The sequence below is a fragment of the Citrus sinensis genome, chromosome 3 (assembly GCF_022201045.2).
Source record: "Citrus sinensis cultivar Valencia sweet orange chromosome 3, DVS_A1.0, whole genome shotgun sequence".
Taxonomy (NCBI): Eukaryota; Viridiplantae; Streptophyta; class Magnoliopsida; order Sapindales; family Rutaceae; genus Citrus; species Citrus sinensis.
Window position 1 is genome coordinate 25,311,146 of NC_068558.1, and position 21,907 is coordinate 25,333,052.

A 21,907-nucleotide genomic window follows, 5' to 3' on the forward strand; every position below is an offset into this window, starting at 1 on the left:
AAATCCAGAGACCTATGAATTCTTCTACTGTTGTTATCTTTTTGTGACTAACGAGTCATTTTTTTTTTTAATTTTGTTTTCAAGTAGAATTTTATTATGACTAAAGAGTCAAACCCACTGGTCATGAGTTGGATCCGCTCCTAAATAAAACGTACTCTTTAATATGTTTTGCAATTAGTCGAAACTAAATATTTATAATTTTAGTAGTAAAATAGATTTTTTTATGATTGGCCTCTATAACTTTAACAACTTAAATAATTCTACCGACAATAATTATTTACTTTTTATGGACTTTAACCTCTAGATATTTACCTATATTATTTTTACACCTCTAAATTTTAAATTCTGGCTTCGCACGTCAGCTCGAAGCAATATCTAACATTGAGTTACTATAAATTATGAAGATGCGAGAATTTTATGAAATGTAAGATCAACATATAAAGGCAGATTGTGCGTGTGACAAGTTATACATAAAAGTTTGTAATTAGACAGTGCCACTAGGTCTGAATTGCATTTTAAAATATGTAGAATTCAATCTTGGAGATTTTTTTTTTTTTTTTGATGACATGAGACTATTGCTCAAATTACAACTCATATTATATGAGAGTATAACTGATATGTACAATCATATATATATACTGAGCCCTGTTGACATTAATGCTGATATGACACCGCTCAGATTTTTAACCCTCTCAAATATTTGAGGGATGTCAAACTCCCCTCATGGGAGAAAGACTGCCTTCACTCAACCTCTGGGGCTCCAAGAAAAGACATTTAAATTAAACCCCTACAATGCGTCTGCGGAGGCTCGAACCCCCTCCCTCACATTTGTGAGGGAGTGGAGCCCAAGTGGTTCAATCTTGGAGAATTAAATACCTTTTGTTGCACCACTTCCATAAACAACTACATCATCTTGTGATTCGGATTGACTGCCTTCACTCAAGCTCTGGGGCTCTAAGAAAAGATATTTAAATTAAACCCCTACAATGCGTCTGCAGAGGCTCGAACCCCCTCCCTCACATTTGTGAGGGAGTGGAGCCCAAGTGGTTCAATCTTGGAGAATTAAATACCTTTTGTTGCACCACTTCCATAAACAACTACATCATCTTGTGATTCGGATTGACGAAGCAAGACATTCACAAAGTAAGAACCATAGAGATTTGCTGAGACAAAGGTTATAGGGAATTTTAGCTGCCTCTACAATTCTACTGCCCTTCTTACCATTCGTTTTTTCCTCCAAGTAAGCTTTAAAAGGAGGCAAAGGCCTTACCCTATCTCTTCACATCCAAACTCAGATGGAAGAAACCTCTAGCAGCCAAAACATAGTATGTTTAAGATCTGTTCTATATAAACAAATTTGAAGCAATTCAGCACTGAATTGTAAAAAGACACTAAAATGTTACAAAGACCCAAAAATACTAAATTAGAGTTTGTGATTTTAGGTATTTTGCTAATTTACTAGCCCTCGTATATATTTTTACGTCTTTTTTAGATAACTACAATTGCCTAACTTAAATCTACATTTACAAAGTGTGGACATCCACACTTAAAAGTTCCTAATATTTTCCATTTAGTAAACAAATTATATTTAAATTTCTGAAAAAAAAAAAAAGAAGCGATCTATTTTATTTTTCAGAAAAGAAAGAGCTCAATCAAGTACCTTGATGTTGCCAGCAACTTTGATGGCATCATCAATTTTTAGTTGATCGCGAAACGGAGGATAAGCTACAGTAGATATCACCACATCTACTTCCTTAAATATAGATACAATTTTTTCTCGTGCTCGTCTAGCGCTCCCTGTTTTAATTTCAACAGTATTATTGTTAATACTTAAGCTTACAAATAATATTGAAGATTCTAATTAGATCAGCACAAAATTAATCTCATAAAAAGAAGTATAAGAGATCATTCCACGCGCACTTAAAAAAGAAAAAAAAATCAAGAAAACAAAAGGAGATCGAGATGATTGAGTGATGAAGTTACCTCAATAATTGCGACACCAATATCCTGAAATTCCTTATGGATTTCAAGCTTTGAGGGACTTGAATTTTTTTTTTTTTTTTGGTTAACCGGTCGAGCGTAAGCATAAGCTTTGTGACCAGAAAATACACTTGCTTTCGCCATATATTTGCCGAAGTATCCGGTACCCCCAAAGCTTTTGCGTTCTCACATTCCATTTCTTCCTTTTACTTCGATTTATCTTTCATATTCCCTTCCCTTGTTGCGTACATTTATATATATGATAGCACGAAAGAGCTCATTGCATTTTTGTCATGATAATAAAAAATAAAAAAATTGGCATTTTTGTTCTTTTTTTACTAGAAACGCAATGGATTGAACATTTATAATTAGTAAAAGAATAAGTGTGACTTCACAGTTTATGGTGTTTTTCATTGCAATCATGTTGATGTTCCTAATGTTAAATTTATGGAGCTATTTCAGCATGTTGAAAATCCAAAAATTGCATCCATCATGTAGTACTTGTGTCATGTCATTGTGTTTTGTTCTCTTATATTTTTTTATTTTAATATATTACTTGTTTGACATATTGCCTGTGGAGATATTTCTTAGGTGAAATCATAATTTAGTTTTTTTAAAATAATTTAAATATGTGATATATAGTATTTGTAGGCTTCGTTTGAGATTGATGTTGAAATTCAGTAACTTGCTTATTTCATAATGGTGGCAAAAATATTATTTGATAAATTTTGTAAAAACTACTTATTTCACAATTTCTCCATCTTGAAAGTGGCTTTAAAAGCAGGTACAGGTTGTCTTTCATAATCAGTTTATTATATAAGCTACCACACCTTTTTAAATTTTCTATTATAACCTAAAAATTTAAAAGAATAATTATATCTTATTTTTTCATACACCCTGATATATAAGCCATAATATCATATTATCACCACAACAAATTATAAAACTATTGTGCATTCTCTTCAGTATCAAAATTTTGATCCAACAAATTCATTGGATTTTATTTAATTGAGATTTTTTTTCTTTATGTAATTTTATGTGTTTTAAAAAGAAAAAGATATGTCTAAACATTATTAAATATACTCCAGAAAAAGAAAAGGTAATTTAAACTTATATCTATTTTGGTCATTATATAATAAAACAACACATTTGTAATCAAATTTACTGAACACATGTACATTGCTTTTTAAACTCAAACTCACAACTACAACAATAAAGTTTATCAAATACTATACTGCTTTTTTAATCAACTTATTATATCTAGACAGCAAGAATATCTTATTTAATCAACGACCACAATACCAAACTATTTCTTAGTCTAATGATAACTCAGTCTCTTCTCCATTCATGTGAGCAGGCATCAAACATTAAAACTCTTATTTTCAATTCAAGAGGTTTTACTATTTCAATTAGATGATACCATCTCAAATTTATGGCAATATTATCTTAACAACAAGTAGATCTTATAAATGATCTTAACAGCGAGTAGTTCCTATAAATGAAAAATGAACAGTGTCTTTTCTTCTATGCATCCAGCAAGTAGCAAGGCAATGAGTCATTTTTATGCATATTCAGATTCTCGCACGCATAATACAATGGTTTCACGTGAATAATACAATGGTTTATCACAAATGATGATAGGTCCCTTCTCTGCTTTTTAGATATATTTTTCTTTCATTTTTATTCATAAATAGGTATCAAACTCTTCATTTGATCTAGAAAAAATATAAGGATATATTTTTATTTAAAAGATGGTCACATAATTCTTTTTGTAGGATAATTATATTCTTTAACTTTCATGATCTAATTGTATTTTATCCAGACTTAATAATCAAAAAAATTATGTATAACTATTTTTGAAAACAAGATCTTTATAACATATTTGGATTCAATGTTGCTAACCTTCTAGAAAAAACAATTGATAGTTATTGCATAATAATATAAAACTAATTAAATCTTAACCATATATAGTTATATAAACATGCATATGTGACAAAAGATTATGAAGAATTGAATACAGTTTAGCTCAGTAGTAGATTCCAATCCCTTCATAACTGTTTCGCCAAATCACAAGAATGTTGCAACTATTTTTCTTTTTTTCTTTTTCTTATATTTTCCATTTAGTAACAACTAAGTAATTGTACATTCTAATGATCACACCCAAAGGATGTAAATTTGAGAAATTAATGAAAATAGTTTTAAAAGTTTAGGATATTTTAAATTTGACCCCTCAAAATTTTTCCTATCATAACTAGTCAAATGCTAGTTTTTTTTAACCAAATAGTCCTCATTATTTTCAATAACTTTACCAACAAATGGTGCCCCTATGAAAAATCCAGAAAAATCGGAACCTCAACACTCTCAATTCTCCCAACAAATCATTAAACCTCATTACTCTCAAACAATAACCAAACCACATCAAACAAGTATTACGTAACTAAAGATATAATTATCAATTGCAGAGCTTCTTAGGATTAATGTATGTTCTTACACAAAAGAAACTTTTAATGTATTAAGTTTAGGGTTTAGTTCAAAATTGATGCATTTTGTTGTAAATATTGTTATCTTCCATCATAAAACAATGTGATATCTCAATGTACTTAGTTTGAGTTGAGAAATAAAAAAAAAATCATTGAAAACAATAAAAATTTGAGGTAAAACAAGCCTAAATTATGTGCGACATGAAAGTTCACGTGCAAGAAGCAGTGAGACAAGTGTCTATTGTACATAAACACAGCTGCCTGTTGCACATAATCATAATATGTGCAACAGTCATGTAAAATATATTGGGTCTCTCCAAAAGTTATAACTTAGGCTATGTGTGTCTGTCTTGAGCATATAATATATCGTTTCGAAGATTGTGATAAGAAGAACCAAGGTATATTAGTGTGATATGCACATGTCATACTAAAATAAAGTTTCAAAGTCACTGTATTTAGTGTGATAAGCAAATGTTGGTGCAACAGGCACCTATCAGACCAAAAGATAGTTTCAATGTGATTGTCTTTTGGTGCTACAGGTGCTTGTTGCTCTAATATACTTTGATTTGTCTCGTCCCCAGTCTCGAAATAATATATTATATGTTCAAAACGGACACATATAGTTTAAGTTATAGTCTCCGAAAGATATCAAACACATTTTACATGACTATCGCACATATTGTGATTATATATGTTAGCCACTTGTCTCATTGCTTGTTGCACACGAACTTTCCTAGCCCACATAATCTAGGCTTGTTTTACCTCAAATCTTTCTTATTTTCAATGATTTTTTTCTCAACTCAAACTAAAGTACCTTAAGAAATCACTTTGTTTTATGATATAAAATAATAACATTTACAATAAAACTCACATCAATTTTGAACCTAAATCTTAAACCTAATACATTAAAAGTTTATATTGTTTAAAAACATACATTAAGAACATTCATTAACCTTACAAAGTTCTCCAATTGATGATTATATCTTCAGTTATGTAATATTTATTTGATGTGATTTGGTGATTTGTTGAGAGAGATGAGGTTTGATAATTAGGTAGAAGTGTTGAGAGTGTTGAGGTGCTGATTTTTTGTGAATTTTTTTGTAGGAGTGCCATTTGTTTATAAATTTGTTGAAAGTGATGAGAACTATTTGGTTCAAAAAACTAGTATTTAGTTTATGATAGGAAAAAGCTTGAGAGGTTAAATTTCAAAAATTTTGTATCTATTTTGATAAATTTCCCTAAAATTTAAGCTTCGGGATTAACAAAGCCTAAGCCAGAGCCCAGCATGTTCTTCAATTCATGATATTATGAACCAATAGTTACTATGTATAATATTATTCTTAGAATTTTTTTATTTTATTCTTTTATGTTTTAAAACCACCAGATTTCTTCTCATGTTATAATGATAAACAACCTAATAAACTCTATAGAGAGCAACTTGCTCTCTATTTAATAGTTAAATATGATAGTTAAAAATGAATGATTTCAATACTACTTTTGAAGTAAAAAAATATTGACAAAGCCCAAAATATTGTTAACATTTAGGGTGTTCTAGTAAATTTTTAAAAAGGATAAGGAAACAATTAATTTTTTGAAATAAATGGAGTTTGTGTTTGATATTGTTTTTCAAATCATATTTTTGTATTTGTTTTATAATGTAAAAATAATTATTTTTGTGAATTTAAAAATGTATTTCATAGCTTGTCTCTAAAATAGTATTTGAAAATGAAAACTTAAAACCATTTTTAGCTGTTTGTCTGAAAATATGAGGATAGTAGAACTTAAAAAAATTGTGTTATAATGCGAGAATTTAAGAAAATATTAAAAATAAAATTAATATGTTCTAAAAACTAAAAATATTAAACAAAATAACATAATATTATATTTTTAGTAAAGTAATTTGTCTACAAGTGCAATTTATCAATGCGAATGTATTGGATGAAAAATTTTCAATTGGAAACTAGAAAATTTAAGAGGTTGTATTTGCTATCATTTTCTCTTAAACATTTTCACTATACGAGTACAAAAATTAATTAAATTTATTTAGTTCACTATTTTCTAAGAAAATGTGAGGAATAAATCATTTGTGTGTTATTTTTTATAAAAGACATTGAAAAACATTAAGTTAGTGTTCTCTATGTTTTTTTGTCGCTAAAGTCATGCATATAGGGACCACAACCTATCTTTGTTTTATTTATTTGACTAGTGACTAATGTAAGGACCAAATTTACTTTTCTTTTAGTTTACGTCTAAAGTTAATCATTTATGTTAATCATTTATGTCTTAACAATATGGGAATTTTAAGAAATACAAAAATCTTTCAACTACTATGAATTTATTAAAATAAACGTGGATTTTCATAACATACATCTTTTAGTCTTTTCACTATCTTTTACTAGCAACATTGGATTTATTTATAAATTCTACTATCTTACAAAGAATTATAATCCATAGTATTTCTCTCATATCTTTATTTTATACATACTTAAAATAAATAAAATCACTCTATAATATATTACTCTTTTATTTTACTCTTGATCTTCTGTTGTTTCTTTATTTTTCGGTTGCTGGCTAAAAGCTTTTCTAATACAAATATGTTTGTAATTTTAAGAAAGCTAGCCATTTCTTTTCTCTAATAGGAGTTATAAGAACGCCATTCAAAATGCAATACCAAATGCTGAAAAATGAGAATGATTCATTCTCGCGAAATACAAAAAACAGTGAGCAAACGCATTTTACACGATTTTGTTTTTGGAAAACGGAAAACGCCAAAACAAAACCAGTACCAAACCCACCTTGTTTAAAATCCTAAAATTTTGTCGCCAAGGACTGCTTACTTTGGAACACGGCGCGGTCCCAAAACTGCCGTCGTTTTGGTGGTCTGAAGTGTGAAGATAAACACGACGACCTTTTTCGTGAATCCCCGAGGCACCATAATGGAAGGCTATCACTAGCACAAGTGTTATCAAATAGTAATAGGTCTATTGCGCAAGATTTAGCCACCTCTTATTTGGATTTGTTTTCTGGTTTGGGTTTGAATGTTCAGAACGCAAGGTTGTTTAATCCTTTTGGCGTTAAGTTATTCTCAACTGAAGACGAACAAATTAAAAGGAAAGTGCCAAAAGAATGCTCATTTACGGTGTCATACCTCATAAACTCATGTGGGTTGTCCCCAAAAATTGCAAAATCTGTTGCGGAAAGAGTAAAGCTTCAATCTTCGAAACAACCAGATTCAGTCCTTCAATTTTTGAAAAATCGTGGATTCAATGGTTCCCAAATTGCTAAACTTGTTAGGGTGCGCCCACAGTTACTTTTTGCCCATCCCGAGAGGTCTCTCTTACCTAAAATTGAGTTCTTGAATTCTATTGGGGCCACAGACGCTGAACTTGCTGCTGCTTGCTCGTCAATCCCAGCCATTTTGGGTCAAAGCTTGGAGAATGTACTCATTCCCAATTATAAATTTCTCAAAAGTGTGTTTTTCTCTGATGAAAATGTTATTAAGGTTTTGAGGAAAAAAAGAACGCGGTTATTTTGTTTTGATTTGCAGAAGACTGTGTCTCCGAAACTTGCATTCTTGAGAGACCTTGGAATGCCCGAGGCCAATTTTGCACTGATTTTATCATGTTATCCCCCTATTGTCCTCCAAAGACAGGATAAGTTTGATGGAAATGTTAAGAAGGTCATCAAAATGGGTTTTAATCCTCAAAAATGTGAATTTGTCCATGCAATGCAGGTATTTTCTTCAATTGGTCAATCAACTTTGGAGTGCAAATTGGATGTCTTGAGGAGGTGGGGTTGGTCTGATGAGGACGTTAGGTTGGCATTTAGAAAGTGTCCCATTTATATGAGTGCATCTAAGACAAAATTAGTCAGCGTATTCAATTTTTTGGTAAACAAGATGGGTTGGCACCCTTCAGCTATTGCCCATGTTCCAAGTGCTTTTACGTATAGTTTGGAGAGGAGGATCATCCCCCGTTGTTCAGTTATAAGAGTTTTGCTTTCAAAGGGCTTGATCAATGAAGAAAATAAAATCTATTTATCTTCTCTGGTGGTAAATTCTAACAAGCGCTTCTTGGATACATTCGTGACCAAATATCAGGATCATGTGCCTCAATTGTTGAATATCTTTCATGGGAAAATGACTATTGGAGAACTAGGCTTAGAATTTGAGCCAAAGTTTGTCATGAAGAATTGTAGCGCATAAATGTCAATACGATGAATTCTTTTTACACTGTGCCCAAAGTTCTTCTTGGTTGTAGTTTTAGCATAGTAGATTCATCACTTATGCTTCTTTGGGTATCCTTTTGTGCCTCAAGCTTCTTTCATCGGAGGAATGGCAGTCATCCATTTTGCCACTCTTGGTGGACTTAAAATGGTTTGTTTCACTTGTCTTTTCTAGGCTGCTAATTGCTTAACTTGATCTAGATTTCTTCTTTTATGAGAGAATAAGCTTCTACAACCCTGTTTATCTATGCCTGAATTTTGTTATAGGATGTTGCTCTTTGCCGCAACTCAAACAGAACTTGTACCGTTCATCTTTATCACTTTATGAATCATGGGAAATGTTTTGACGCTGACAGCTGATACACTTTCATGTTGTCTGTTATGTTGGTAGTTGTTTCATGATCTTGGCTTTTTTGATGGAGGATTGATTGGATTAAGATAAACCGTTAGTGCATGTTTGGGAGTTAGGATTAAGTATGAGATTAGATTAACTTTGAGATTAAATATTTTATCTCATGTTTGGCTACTTTGCTTGGATTGGATTAGGAAGGATTAAATTTAAATTTAGTCCTTAAATCATGGGATTAACAATTCTAAATTCCTAATTTACAAGTGGGTTTAGAATAAGAGAAAAAAATTTATTCATATTTCTTTCATAAATAACACTATTTTTTATTTGTAACCTAAAATTTAATTACTTAATTAATTATTTTATTCATGATTTACTTGAATTTTTTTTATAGTCTAATTAAATTGGTACTTTTACTCCAATAAAATTAACTATTTAATAATTTGTTACAATAATTGATTGTATTAAATTTAATAATCACCAATGTAATATTAAAAATAATCATGGAAATTAATAATACAAGTAAATAATTGATTTTATATATACATTATTTGCTAACTTTTTGAAAAAATGAAATATATCTAAAATATTTGATAAATATTAATTAAATAATTAAATAGTTTTATTAATTTATATTTATTTATTATAATTATGAAACCCAATAACTAATTTACTGCATATTTAATGCTCTTGTTAATTACTTTTAAATTAATTTTAATTATTACTCTTAGATATTCATAAATATTTTTTGTATTTAAATATGATTTTACATTGTCCAATCCGATGTTGTACCAAACATAGTACAATATATAACATAATCCAACTTAATCCAATTCAATCTAATCATGCGTGCCAAACGTAGCCTTAGGGGGCTGTTAGATCACAACCTTTGGCTTTTTCGTACAGCCACAGATCTATAATATTTTTAGCCTTCTTGACGATTGGAATAAAGAAGTAAAACTGCGAATGGATACATATAATGCTGGATAATTTAGGATTCCCAATTTATTTGTAATGAAATATTTCCTTTCTTCTTTAGGAAAAAAGACTTGGCTTGGGTAGACATACTATTTATTTTTAATGCTTATTTTGTAGAATGTTGTTGCATTTATTTTGAACTTAGACCGATGATGATTGTAGTTATAAAAGTTGAGTGACAAAATTCAATCATGGCATTATTCATTCGATTGTCCTATCGGAAAACAATTAGCAAAATTAATACAGCTTTCGTGTATGTAGTTATTTGCTGTTGATACGTACTCTGACCGAGAACTTGGGTGGGTTAGGCTGCCAGGTGGTGCATCTGCGAACTTCTGTGGGTTAGACTGTTAAAGGGGTTGCGGTGCGTCTGACCAGTCGGGACCCGAAAACTAAATTATATGGGACCCATATAAATTTGCGGGTCCCATGGCCTGCTAAACGGCCGGTCCAACGGGGTCGTCCGCCCCCATGCAAGTAATTCTCACTCTCAAATACATTGGAGTTTCTCAAAGCAGCATAAGATGTAATAGTCTTTCATCAATGTGTTTTATTTTATTTTATTTTTTCCGTTTTCCATCTATCTGAATGTCTGAATGAGAAAGAAACAGTTTCTAAATTTTGGTATAATTTTTAAAAAAGATAAGAGGGTGATAAAAAACTTTAAATTAATTTTTTTTGCCTCCTACCTCTTTAAATATTTGAACTCGAATGATCAGCCTAAGAAAATTACTGAAAAACTACTTCATAAAAATTTTAGAAGTTGATGGTAAACAAACGTACTCCATAATATATCTATTAATTACAAAATCTTTCCAATTTTTAATATACACCATATTACACAATGCCTAAAGAAATAACAATAAATAAATAGCGTGCTTCATTTATTTGTCATTCATTTCATGACCAAGCCACTATTCAGGCTTTCATTTCCTTTCTAATCAAAAGACAATTCAAAACAAGGCGGTTGCTATGTTACAGAATCTGTAACATACACACCCAATGAGAGGAGCACACATGTCTTGAGGGGAGAGAAAAGCACCAAATGAGTGTATATGGGAGTTGGCTAAAGCTGGATCTTTAAGTTACAGAATCCGTAACTTAGCCCGCTCCTTCAAAACAATTGAGAAAGAGAATTACGCTGTAGACTTAGTTTGACTTTGACTTTGACTTTGACTTTTTAGAGAACAAATAAGTTAAGGCCGGGGTTAAGTTACATGATCATGTAACAAACATTACATGAATGAGGGCCGTTAGGTGTGAACAGTAAAATCGAACGGATGGGAATGAAATGAATAGAAAAAAAGAAGTGATGGAAAACTGGGAAAACTGGTGAAAGAAAATCTCTTGGGCTACCGGGTCAAAGCAGGGACTATTGTTTGGAGGCAAGAAACCTGATTTTTTGTAATTCGATTAAGCGCCATTAAAGCTAGTTTTCACAGCAACTATGATTATTTTTTAATAATATCACCAACTCCTGTCCTTGATTTAATCATCTTCAAGATTTAATTTATACCAATATCCAGGGGCAGGCGACCATGAAAAGTTCCTTGGAGTTTGCATGAATGGAGTTAAAAATTAATACCTCATTGATGACTACTCTCAGCACAAAGGGTGAAGGTGGCTTCGGCTTTAGCAAAAATCTTCTCTGCATCTTCATCTTTTAAAAAGCACACCATTTCTTGCTCCCCAATTAGCCCACATTAAAATTACAAGGGATTCGTTTTTGAGTTATTTGATGAAGAGGCAGCGTAATGCATAAAATCCATAAATTATGTCCAGTCTTTTTAATCAACTCACGAAAAAACTAGAATGAATCTAATTAAACTTTCAATTTTTTGCATCCAATACGAGCAGGACATGAAACTGCATCTTTCACCGGCTTCAGATGGACAACAAAAACTCTATTTTTTTAGCGTTTGGCAGCAAATCGGATAAAATTCTTCATAAAAATAAAAAAGTAACCCCAAGGATCAACCAGGTCAATCTGCATGAGTTTTTCTGTTCATATATGACCCATAGAAGCAAGCTACCCGCCAAACCGGGCACGAAGGTGAGACGTGAAAACACCCGATCCCGTTCTGACCTTGATCTGTTCGTTTTCTTGCTCAGAACGGGCGGATATGCGCAAGTCGGAAGTTTCCTCAGCCTGAGAGTTCAAAGAAATCATGTCGCTTTGGGTTGCACAGGCTATAGTAGAAATTATTCCTCTTTCGACCAACTTTTTACAACCGGCTGCAAACCGCTTCAATCGATAAAATTAGAATTATAACAGTTACACGTGGTGTAATGTTGTTGATTTGTTTGTCAATTTCTTTAATATTTGTTACATTTTATATTGTAAGATAACAAGACCCGTAAGTTAATAGTGGGTGTATTTAATTCTTTTCTATTTTGGTATTATTTTACTAATAAAGGACTCATGTAGCTTATGGCGTATTTGTTATACAAGCAGGGAAAAAAAGTAAATAACCAAATGCATGGTTAAAGATTAAATCAATTTTTTTAATTATTCTCTTTAGGATATAAATTCTAATAAAATAAAACTGTTTAAAAACCTCTCGACTAAGGCTCGAGGACTTATTGCACAAGTAGCTTCAATCTTATTTTCTTTTATGAATTTGAAAGCATAAGATTAATATGTAGTTTCCAATTTATTGATTGTCCCAAATCATTTAGAACAAAGAAGGATACAATAAAGAATGTCTAGTATTACTGGAAGTGTAATGATCAATTTTTTTTTCTTTATTTGTTAGCACTTTGCAATGATCTAAATAAATAGTTATAAATAATAAATAAGGTAAATGTTCTTTCAATCCCTATAGATTAAACCAATTACTCAATTAGTTTTGGTGCTCTCATGTTGTTTTTTTTGTTGCAATTAGATTTAATTTTTCAAGGGTGAAATGGTATTTATATTTGATATTGTTCAAAATTGAAATAAATTTGACAAGAAACTATGAACAATAGATGATGAATCAGATTTCATGGAATTATATATATAGTAAGGCCAGGGATGACAAAACCGGGGGTTGGGCCCAGGAATGGCAAATCCCAGCTCCGACACGGACATGTTTTTTGAACACCTAGGCTAGGCATTTTGTTCGAGCTTCAAAAGCATTGGATTTTATATTTTATAATATTAAGTATGTATATGTTTAGATTTATATAATTTTTAATTTTTAAAATTTTTTCAATGAAATTAGGCATGAAATATGAATTTAAATGTTCAAAAATTTTAACGTTTGTAATAGATTGGCCGAATAAATATAATTATTTAAAATAATATATTTTTTTAATAAAATTAGAATTTTGGACATTACCCCCAATTTATCAAGTGATGCCTGGGGCTACGGCTTGACCTCATCCCTTGACTAGATGTTACTTGGCCCACGTCGCGTAAGTTCTGTCCAAGTCCGGTTGCGCGGATATTTTTGACACCCCCAAATAAGGCTTTAATGCAATTATCCATATTTAATTTGGTCACTTTATCAACTAGTAATAAAATTTCCGTACTTTTATCAAAAGTACGACCTTATGTTCAATGAACCCCAATTACTAAAATGATCTCAAATTTCATCAATGCATTTTATAAAATGAACTAAAAAAATGGAAACAATTGAATTTGAATGCTTTCAAACTCATTAACAAAATAATATTGAAACTACTTGCGTAACAAATAGGGCGCTAAGTGAGATGAACCCTTTATTAGTAAAATTTTCTGTTTTCTGTGTAAAGAAAATTTTACGAATACAATAAAATTTAAAAAGAAATTAAAAAGAAGAAAAATATGATATGAATATAAATGGTATGAGACAAACACCGATGCGCAATTCCAATAAGAAAACAATTTTTTATTTGATTAAATAACTTCATACAAGGAAAATGCCAGAATCAAGGGTTCGGTGTTGTTTGTTTTTTCACTTAATATTGAAACTAGATTCAGCTATTTTCAATTTGTTTGTTTTTAAATTAACACCGAAAATTTATCAAATAAGTTTGAATAAAATTAAGTGTGAAAAAGAATAACTTAACATTTAATGTTGAATGCTAGATGGATTATTTAACTTTTAATTTCGAAACTACCATCATATTGAATCCATTCTAGCGCTAAGTTTACTAAACAATTTGACCATTTGAAAGTGATTCTATTGTTTTCTCCAATTTTATCATAGGATTTGTCTGCTTTCCCCTGCCTATTTTGTGAAATAAAGATAGAATCTGAAGTTGGCGGCATAAATAAGCTCATTTGAGAAGCACGTTATTTTAGGGGTGGTCACGCATTGGTAGGGATGGCAATTGTACCCGCAAACCCGCCCAAATCCACCCGCCAAAACCCGCCCGTTGCGGGTAATTTTATCCGTTGCGGGCGGGTTTAGTATTATAAATTAAAACCCGCATATGGATGCGGGTGGGTTTGGTATTAACCTTATACCCGGTGGATACCCGCATGGATATCCACCAAACCCGTAATAATTTTTTTCAAATATTTTTAATTTAATTTAAATATAAAAATATATAAAGAAAATAATGTAATTAATCAAATTACCAAATAGCAAAAGGCTCAAAGTTGTGTATGTGTGTATATGGCTCATCTCTTATTCTAAAGTCATAACCTAAAGAAAACTAAAGGCATTTCCCTTCGAATTAGTATTTGAAAATATTAATCTTAATTATTATTTTAGGCATTGTGTTAGATGGGTGCTTATGGTGGTGAATAAAATAAATATATTCTCTTTGATCTTGTTTTAAATGATAATATGAAATGTAATTATTATTTTTAGATATTAGTTTGTGTTTTTTAAATAGATTTGTATAATTTATACTTAAATTTGAGCATTTGTGTTGAATTGATGTGGAAATTTTAATTTTTCATTTACATTGTTTAAATATAAAATTGAATATGTTATATGGAACTTGAGGTTATTATTATAAATTTATTTATTAAATATTTGTGATTTTAAATACGGAAACCCGCAAAAAATCCGCCGGATACCATTGCGGGTTTGGTAATTGTTAAAACCCGCTGCGGGTGGGTTTTTTTAAAAAAATTAAAACCCGCTGCGGGTTGCGGGTGGGTTTTTTTAAAAAAATTAAAACCCGCTGCGGGTTGCGGGTGGGTTTGGTAATTTAAATTTTGTGCGGGTTTGGGTTTGGTAATGGCAAACCCGCTGCGGGCGGTGGCCATTGCCATCCCTACGCATTGGTTGGATAAGATTTGTGAATACTCAATCTAAACCACTATTGAATGCGTTGATATAAAATCAATCCAATCCAACCTAATAAATATGCTCAATCCAATCCAACTTGACCCTTAAATCATCAGGTTGGGTTGGGTTGATAAAATTTGAATGTCAAATTAAAATTAAAATTAAAAATTAAATAAAAAAGATATAAGACTTAAATGAGACTTATTAAAATTAAATGTAAATATATTATAACATAAAAATTTCATTCATGGTCTAGCATTCGATAAAGAAAACTAAAAACACTTAAATGTGTGGTCACCTAGAATTTGTAAGGCCTATAAATACATAGCCATGTCTCCGACTGAAGCAATGAAGTTAAGAATAACTAAATTTTTCACTAGTAAAATACTTTCCACTAATCAAATATTCCTGATCAAAACTAGTTTCCACTTTAATTATTTTAGCCTACTATCTACCCCTGCTCCAACTCCTATGCCTTCCACTTCCTTAATTCTTGGGAATCGAATCTTAAAAATTTTTTATATCATGGAATTTAAAGGAGGAAAGATCAAAATGAAAGAGTATGATAAATTTCTTTTGAAAAATGAATTATTTTTTCAACATTTCTTTGATAACGTATCATTCTCACTATAAACTATATTGTGATTATTTTATGTTGTCTGCTTATTTTATTTTGTATCTTTGGTTACTACAGCATTTTTCTAGAGTAAAAATATATAAAAGCTTCAAAATAGGCATGGTGTTCCATGCATATTCTGTTATTCCGTCTTTCGATTTATTGACACAAAACAAGGATAGAACTAGTTTCAGAGACAATTTAAAGTTGAAAATTACATAAATTAAGCTTCTTATTCAAAAGCCGTACGTGCAGGTTTTGGGGGGTCAATGAGAAAAATGTCAAGAAGTTGATCGATTGTGGTGAATTTAAAATCTGGATACAGCTTTGAAGCTTCAATGTCATCCTCTCCAAGTTCAAAGTTCATCGAGTCACCCTTTACAAGTAGGCTGTGCATGATGGATATTGGTATGTCTTCTGGAGGTGGTAAGGCTGCAACAATTGAAAAATTAATAGGTTGCAATAAACAATATCAATTAAGTGTAAAAATGAATGAGATGTCAAAGAGATGGAAGCCTATAAAATCTTATAGTTAGGGGTGGAACTAGGCAGAGGCAAATATATGAATTTTTCTTAGAATGAGCTAACTAAAATTTTTTCAATTTAAAAAAATCTAAAATAAAAGCTGTTACATCACCCTAACATTAAATAAGTACTTTTAGGTTTGAGAAATACTTTATTAATTGACTTCATTTAACAAGAAAAATTATCCTATGTACACCATACCCAAACTGGCACAATTAGATATTTTTTATTTTATTTACTTTCTTAAACTTTTTAATTATCTAACTCGGATTGTGGGGTATTGTACGCTTAGTTAGATACTAACTTCAAACAATTAACAGTCAAATGAGTGATAAATATCATACAGGAGAAACATATTAGGTTATGGCAAACATTTATAAAAGATGAGCACCTGCTTTGAAATTTAACCAAAAAAAAAAATTTACGTTTTGACCCCACTAGATTTATACTTTGGGCCCATAGAATGGAACATCATTCCGGTTCGCTCCTGCTTGCATTGATTTTATCTTTTTATGACTTTATATAAAAGTGAATAATTTTATTAAACAAAAAATTAAATAAAAAATCAAAATTCTTACTCTGAGATAGCTTTACTAGCTCTTCCTCAGAAACTTGAATTCTTTTAAAATTCCGTCCAGTCTTATGTTCCCAAAGGGAGATCAATTCAAGCTGTGATAAAATGTTTGTTTGCGGTCGATAAATCACAATTCGATTGCATGTCCTTGGATCATTTATCACTTTGATTGTACATTTAGCTATATCTTCCTCGTAATTAAAGACAGCTGAAATAGATAAATAGATGGTATAACATCAAAAAAATATTCAACAAATGAACTTTTAGTGTAAATTGTATTTTAATATGTGTGGACTTCTGCACTGGGAATCAAACTTACCTTTTGCTTCACCACTTCCATAAACAACAACATCATCATATGATTCAGATGGACGAAGCAAGACATTCACAAAGTAAGCACCATAGAGATTTGCCGAGACAAAAGTGTAGGGAATTTTAGCTGCTTCTATTGCCCTTCTTACTATTCTTTTTTTCTCCAAGCAAGCTTCAAAAGGGGGCAGAGGCCTCACCCTGTCCTCTTCACATCCAAAGTCAGATGGAAGAAACCTCTAGCAACCAAAACATAGTGTCTTTAAGATCTGTCCTGTATAAACAAATTTGAAGCAATGCAGCACTGAATTGTAAAAAGACACTAAAAAGACACTGAATTTAAAGTTTGTAATTTTAGGTATTTTGCTAATTAACTAGCCCTCATATATATTTTTACGTCTTTGATAGCTAACTACCATTGCCTAACTTAAATCTACATTTACAAAGTGCAGACGTCCACATTTAAAAGTTTCTAATATTTTCCAATTAGTAAAAAAACTATATTTCAATTTCTGAAAAAAAAAGACAACAAGCGATTTATTTTTTTTTTTAAAAAAGAAAGAGCTCAATCAAATACCTTGATGTTACCAGCAACTTTGATGGCACGAACAATTTTCAGTTGATCAAGACACTGAGGATAAGATACAGTAGATATCACCACATCTACTTCCTTAAGCATAGATACAATTTTCTCGTGCTCATCTAGCTCTCCCTGTTTTAATTTCAACAGTATTATTATAAATAATATCGAAGGGTTCCAATTAGATCAACACAAAATTAATCTCATAAAAAGAAGTATAAGAGGGCTGAGGTTCGAATTTCACGCGTGCATTTAAAGGGGGAAAAAAGAAGAAAAAAAAAGAAGAAACAAAACCAAACGAGATCGAGATAATTGAGTAATGAAGTAACCTCAATAATGGTGACGCCAATACCCTGAAATTCCTTGTGGATTTCAAGCTTGGAGGGTCTTGAATTTTGTGTAACAGGTCGAGCATAAACAAAAGTTTTGTGACCAGAAGAAACACTTGCTTTCACCATATACTTACCGAAGTATCCAGTACCCCCAAAGATAAGTATCTTTGGTTTTGTGTTCTCACCTTCCATTTCTTCCTTTCACTTCAATTTATCTTTCATCCTCCCTTCCCTTTTTACATATTTATATATGATATCAGGAACTCACATTTTTAGTGTTGAAAATGTTATACACAGAATCTGGTAAATTTGTTTTCTTGAAAAAGTTGCTTCACCTAAACTATAATTTTTAATTTTCATCAATAATCAATATTCTTAACAACATAAATTTTATTGCCATTATTTTTCCCTGAAAAAAAAATTATTTAATTATAAATTTCAATAGCTAAATTTATTATTAAAATATTTGAATTTTTTCAACCGCGATAAAAAGAAGTCTAACCCGACCAAGTGCTAAATTTTCTACATGTTGAAAATTTGACTTGAATGTGAGAAAACATTAAAGACAATAGGATAAAATAATTGGAATCATGATTCTCTCTTGATCTGGTCTTTATATGAGCAAATTTTATTAACACAATTGGTGGTTAATAAATTAAAAAGAAAAAAAAGTTAAATCTTAATCCTACACTAATACTAAAACACAAGTGGTATAAGATCTATAAAAGATCAAGAGTGTTCAGATTAAAGATATTAATCCAAATAATTGCTCCGCAAAAGAGTGATAATGAAATAGCAAAATTCTTTGACAATTTTGTTCATGCAATTAAATACCAAGTGGTGAGAGCAAAAACAAATAAAAGGCCAAAGCCTTTTGGCTTTAGAATTGAAAAAGTGGGGCCCATTTTGAAGATTCTATAAGTAAGCTTTTGGCTTTTGGCTTTTGGCTTTTGGACGAAGAGGTGAGGGAGCCGCCAAAGAGAAAGAAAAAAGGCGGACGCAAGGCAGAAAAGGAGAAGAAGAATAGTGGCAGCAGCAGTAATTTAATTCTTACTTTCTATTTAAATATGTCTAACTAATTTTTTTATACTGAAGTTAAGAATAAAATTATATTTAATAAAATATTTATTTATTTATTTAATTAATTCCGTGTGCTTTAATGTTTATGATTTTTGTTGAAAATGTGAGACTCGGCAGTTCTATGTGGGGGACTCAATTTGTGGTGTTTCCGTGCAATAATGTTGTACGCTCTAGATGTTAAAATCAATGGAGCTATTTTAGCCGTTCAAAATCCGAAAATTGTCTCCTTATTTCTGAGTGAGATAAATTGATAACATCTTTTAGTGTGATAAATTTATAATTTTTCACTTACTAATTTTATCTCGGCGTCTTTGACTGTTTACACATAAATTGACAAAATCAGCCATGATTCTTATGTTTCTCCTTATAAATGGATAATTTAAATTTGTGATAATATATATTTTATTTATTTTTTCTTTAAATGATAGAATAGTAGACAAAGTTCAAATTAATTCCTTATTTCCTTTAGTTTTAGGATTCAAACTCGGAACCAACCAAATAATACTATTTGAAAACTACTCTTTAGGCCGGTGACAAATAAGTGATAATAAGTTTTTGGTTTATAAACAAAATGACGACGTTTTCTATGCGAAATGAATGGTGACTATTGCTCTATGCCACGAGCAATTTTTGTGAGTATTCAGATTCTCACATGAATATATAATACAATGGTTGATTGATAAAAGGATGACGGGTCTTTTGTGAGCTTTGTAGATATATTTTTCTTCCAATTGTACTATTGCAAAAAAAAAAAAAAAAAGGGATCCGAATCTTCAATTGATTTTTTTAAATTGTTTTAAGGGGAAATTAAAGCACTTACGTGGTCTTGTACAATTTTTATAAATATATATAGTTGTTTTAAAAAATAGTGACATCGTCTCTTCCTACGAAAACTATGTCTTTTATTGTAGTGATCGAATTATTTTTATCTAGGCGTAATTATTCCAAAAGTATCTATATAATCATTTTGTTAAATGACGAAATGTGACCATTTTTTTCTCATTTTTTTTCATTTACAGTGCTGATATTTTCATACCACAATTTTTGTAAACCCACCCTACTTCAAGAAAATAATTATAATAAATTCACATTATTTTTAAGAAAATTCAAATAAAGAAGAAGTTTGAGAAGTAATTAATTAAATCTACCTTGATTTGTTTTGTGACTTTAATTTTTTTATCATATTTGACTAAAAAGATTGCTTTGTCATAATTTTAAATTGATTATTTACTCTTATAAGGTAAAAGTAGCAAAATACCAAAAAATTTACTTTAAGTTCAGAGTTTTTGAATTTTATACAAAATTTATAATTTCTAAAAAATTTATCAAAACAAATTTATTAGAATGATTATTAAGATTTAGTTAAACTAACAAAATATTTTTATGGCATAAGACTCATGTAATTTATTGGATGTCATGTTGTAAGTCACAAAACTAAATACTTAGATTGTTAGATATAGGAACATTATCACATTATCTTTGGATAATTTGGTCATTTTATGTATCTTGGGTAAAACATTGAAATAAAATTTATCTTAAACCAACCTTAATAGCAAATATGGCTAAACAAACATAAGTGAAAAAAATACATAAGAATTAATTGATTAATTGCCCAATCTCTTTGTTTATCTCTATTTTTTGAAAATAATGTGAGCTTATTATAACACTTCTATCTCCCTCAAGATTTACATTCGGGTGACTAGCCAAATATAGATGCTTGAAAACCAAAAGGCTTGGGAAAATAAGAAAATCTTATATATTTTCACTATCTGTTTCAACAATTTATACACATGGAATCTGGTAAATTTGTTTTCTTGAAAAAGTTGTTTCACTTAAACCATTATTTTTTAATTTTCATCAATAATCAATATTGTTAACCACATAAATTTTAATTCCATTATTGTTCCCTAAAAAAAATTTATTTAAATATAATTTTCAATAGCTAAAATTATTATTAAAATATTTGAATTTTTTTAAACCGCGATAAAAAGAAGTCTAACCCGACCAACAAGTGCTAAATTTTCTACATGTTGAAAATTTGACTTGAATGTGGGAAAACATTAAAGAAAATAGGGCAAAATAATTGCTCGGTAAAAGCGTAATAATGAAATAGCAAAATTCTTTGACAATTTTGTTCATGCAATTAAATGCCAAATGGTGAGGTTGGGGATCATTGAAGAAGTTGAAAGGTCTTTGGCCATTATGAATGGTCGATCCGCAATTCATTCATGATTTGTCAATATTTGCTCATGGAAATGGCGGATATTTCACCGGATTTTGGACCGCAAGCTTAAGGCGATCCTTACACGCCATCTGTTGAAAAATTCAAAATTGGAATTCAAATACACATGCATGCATTCAACTTTGAAGAGGTAAATTTGAAGACAAATTCCTTGCATGCAAATTTCAAGCACACCACTATTGAGAGGTAAATTTGAAGACAAATTCCTTGCATGCAAATTTCAAGCACACCACTATTGAGAGGTAAATTTGAAGACAAATTCCTTGCATGCAAATTTCAAGCACACCAATATTGAGAGGTAAATTTGAAGACAAATTCCTTGCATGCAAATTTCAAGCACACCAATATTGAGCTAGCGTGATCCAATTGCATGTGCTACTTTGGGTTCATGGATGATTTGACCTGAACAAGCCAATTCCTTACCTCAA

The 21,907-nt window shown here is 30.6% G+C and overlaps 2 protein-coding genes and 1 pseudogene across 2 annotated transcripts; 1 reads left to right on the plus strand and 2 right to left on the minus strand.

The window, feature by feature from the left end:
* Window positions 1–448: 448 nt before the first annotated feature.
* On the minus strand, window positions 449–7,877 carry LOC102611389 (eugenol synthase 1-like; annotated as a pseudogene).
* A 172-nt stretch (window positions 7,878–8,049) lies between these two features.
* Window positions 8,050–8,664, plus strand: LOC127900674 (transcription termination factor MTERF15, mitochondrial-like). Its single transcript, XM_052435864.1, has one exon. It carries the CDS (start codon window positions 8,050–8,052, stop codon window positions 8,662–8,664), a length of 615 nt encoding a protein of 204 aa, XP_052291824.1.
* A 7,281-nt stretch (window positions 8,665–15,945) lies between these two features.
* Window positions 15,946–18,375, minus strand: LOC102611085 (eugenol synthase 1-like). The gene is made up of 5 exons (XM_052438413.1): window positions 18,155–18,375; window positions 17,823–17,957; window positions 17,256–17,484; window positions 16,941–17,144; window positions 15,946–16,269 (listed from the first exon to the last, which is right to left on the minus strand). Exons 1-5 carry the CDS (start codon window positions 18,347–18,349, stop codon window positions 16,070–16,072), a joined length of 963 nt encoding a protein of 320 aa, XP_052294373.1. The 5' UTR covers window positions 18,350–18,375; the 3' UTR covers window positions 15,946–16,069.
* Between the last annotated feature and the right edge of the window lie 3,532 nt (window positions 18,376–21,907).

Coding starts and splice junctions, on each gene's coding strand:
- LOC127900674 (XM_052435864.1), top strand. CDS start 8,050: ATGCCCGAGGCCAATTTTGCACTGATTTTATCATGTTATCCCCCTATT.
- LOC102611085 (XM_052438413.1), bottom strand. CDS start 18,349: ATGGAAGGTGAGAACACAAAACCAAAGATACTTATCTTTGGGGGTACT. Junction 17,958..18,154: donor TTGGCGTCACCATTATTGAG/GTTACTTCATTA, acceptor AAATTAAAACAG/GGAGAGCTAGATGAGCACGA. Junction 16,270..16,940: donor GCTAGTAAAGCTATCTCAGA/GTAAGAATTTTG, acceptor CAATTGTTGCAG/CCTTACCACCTCCAGAAGAC.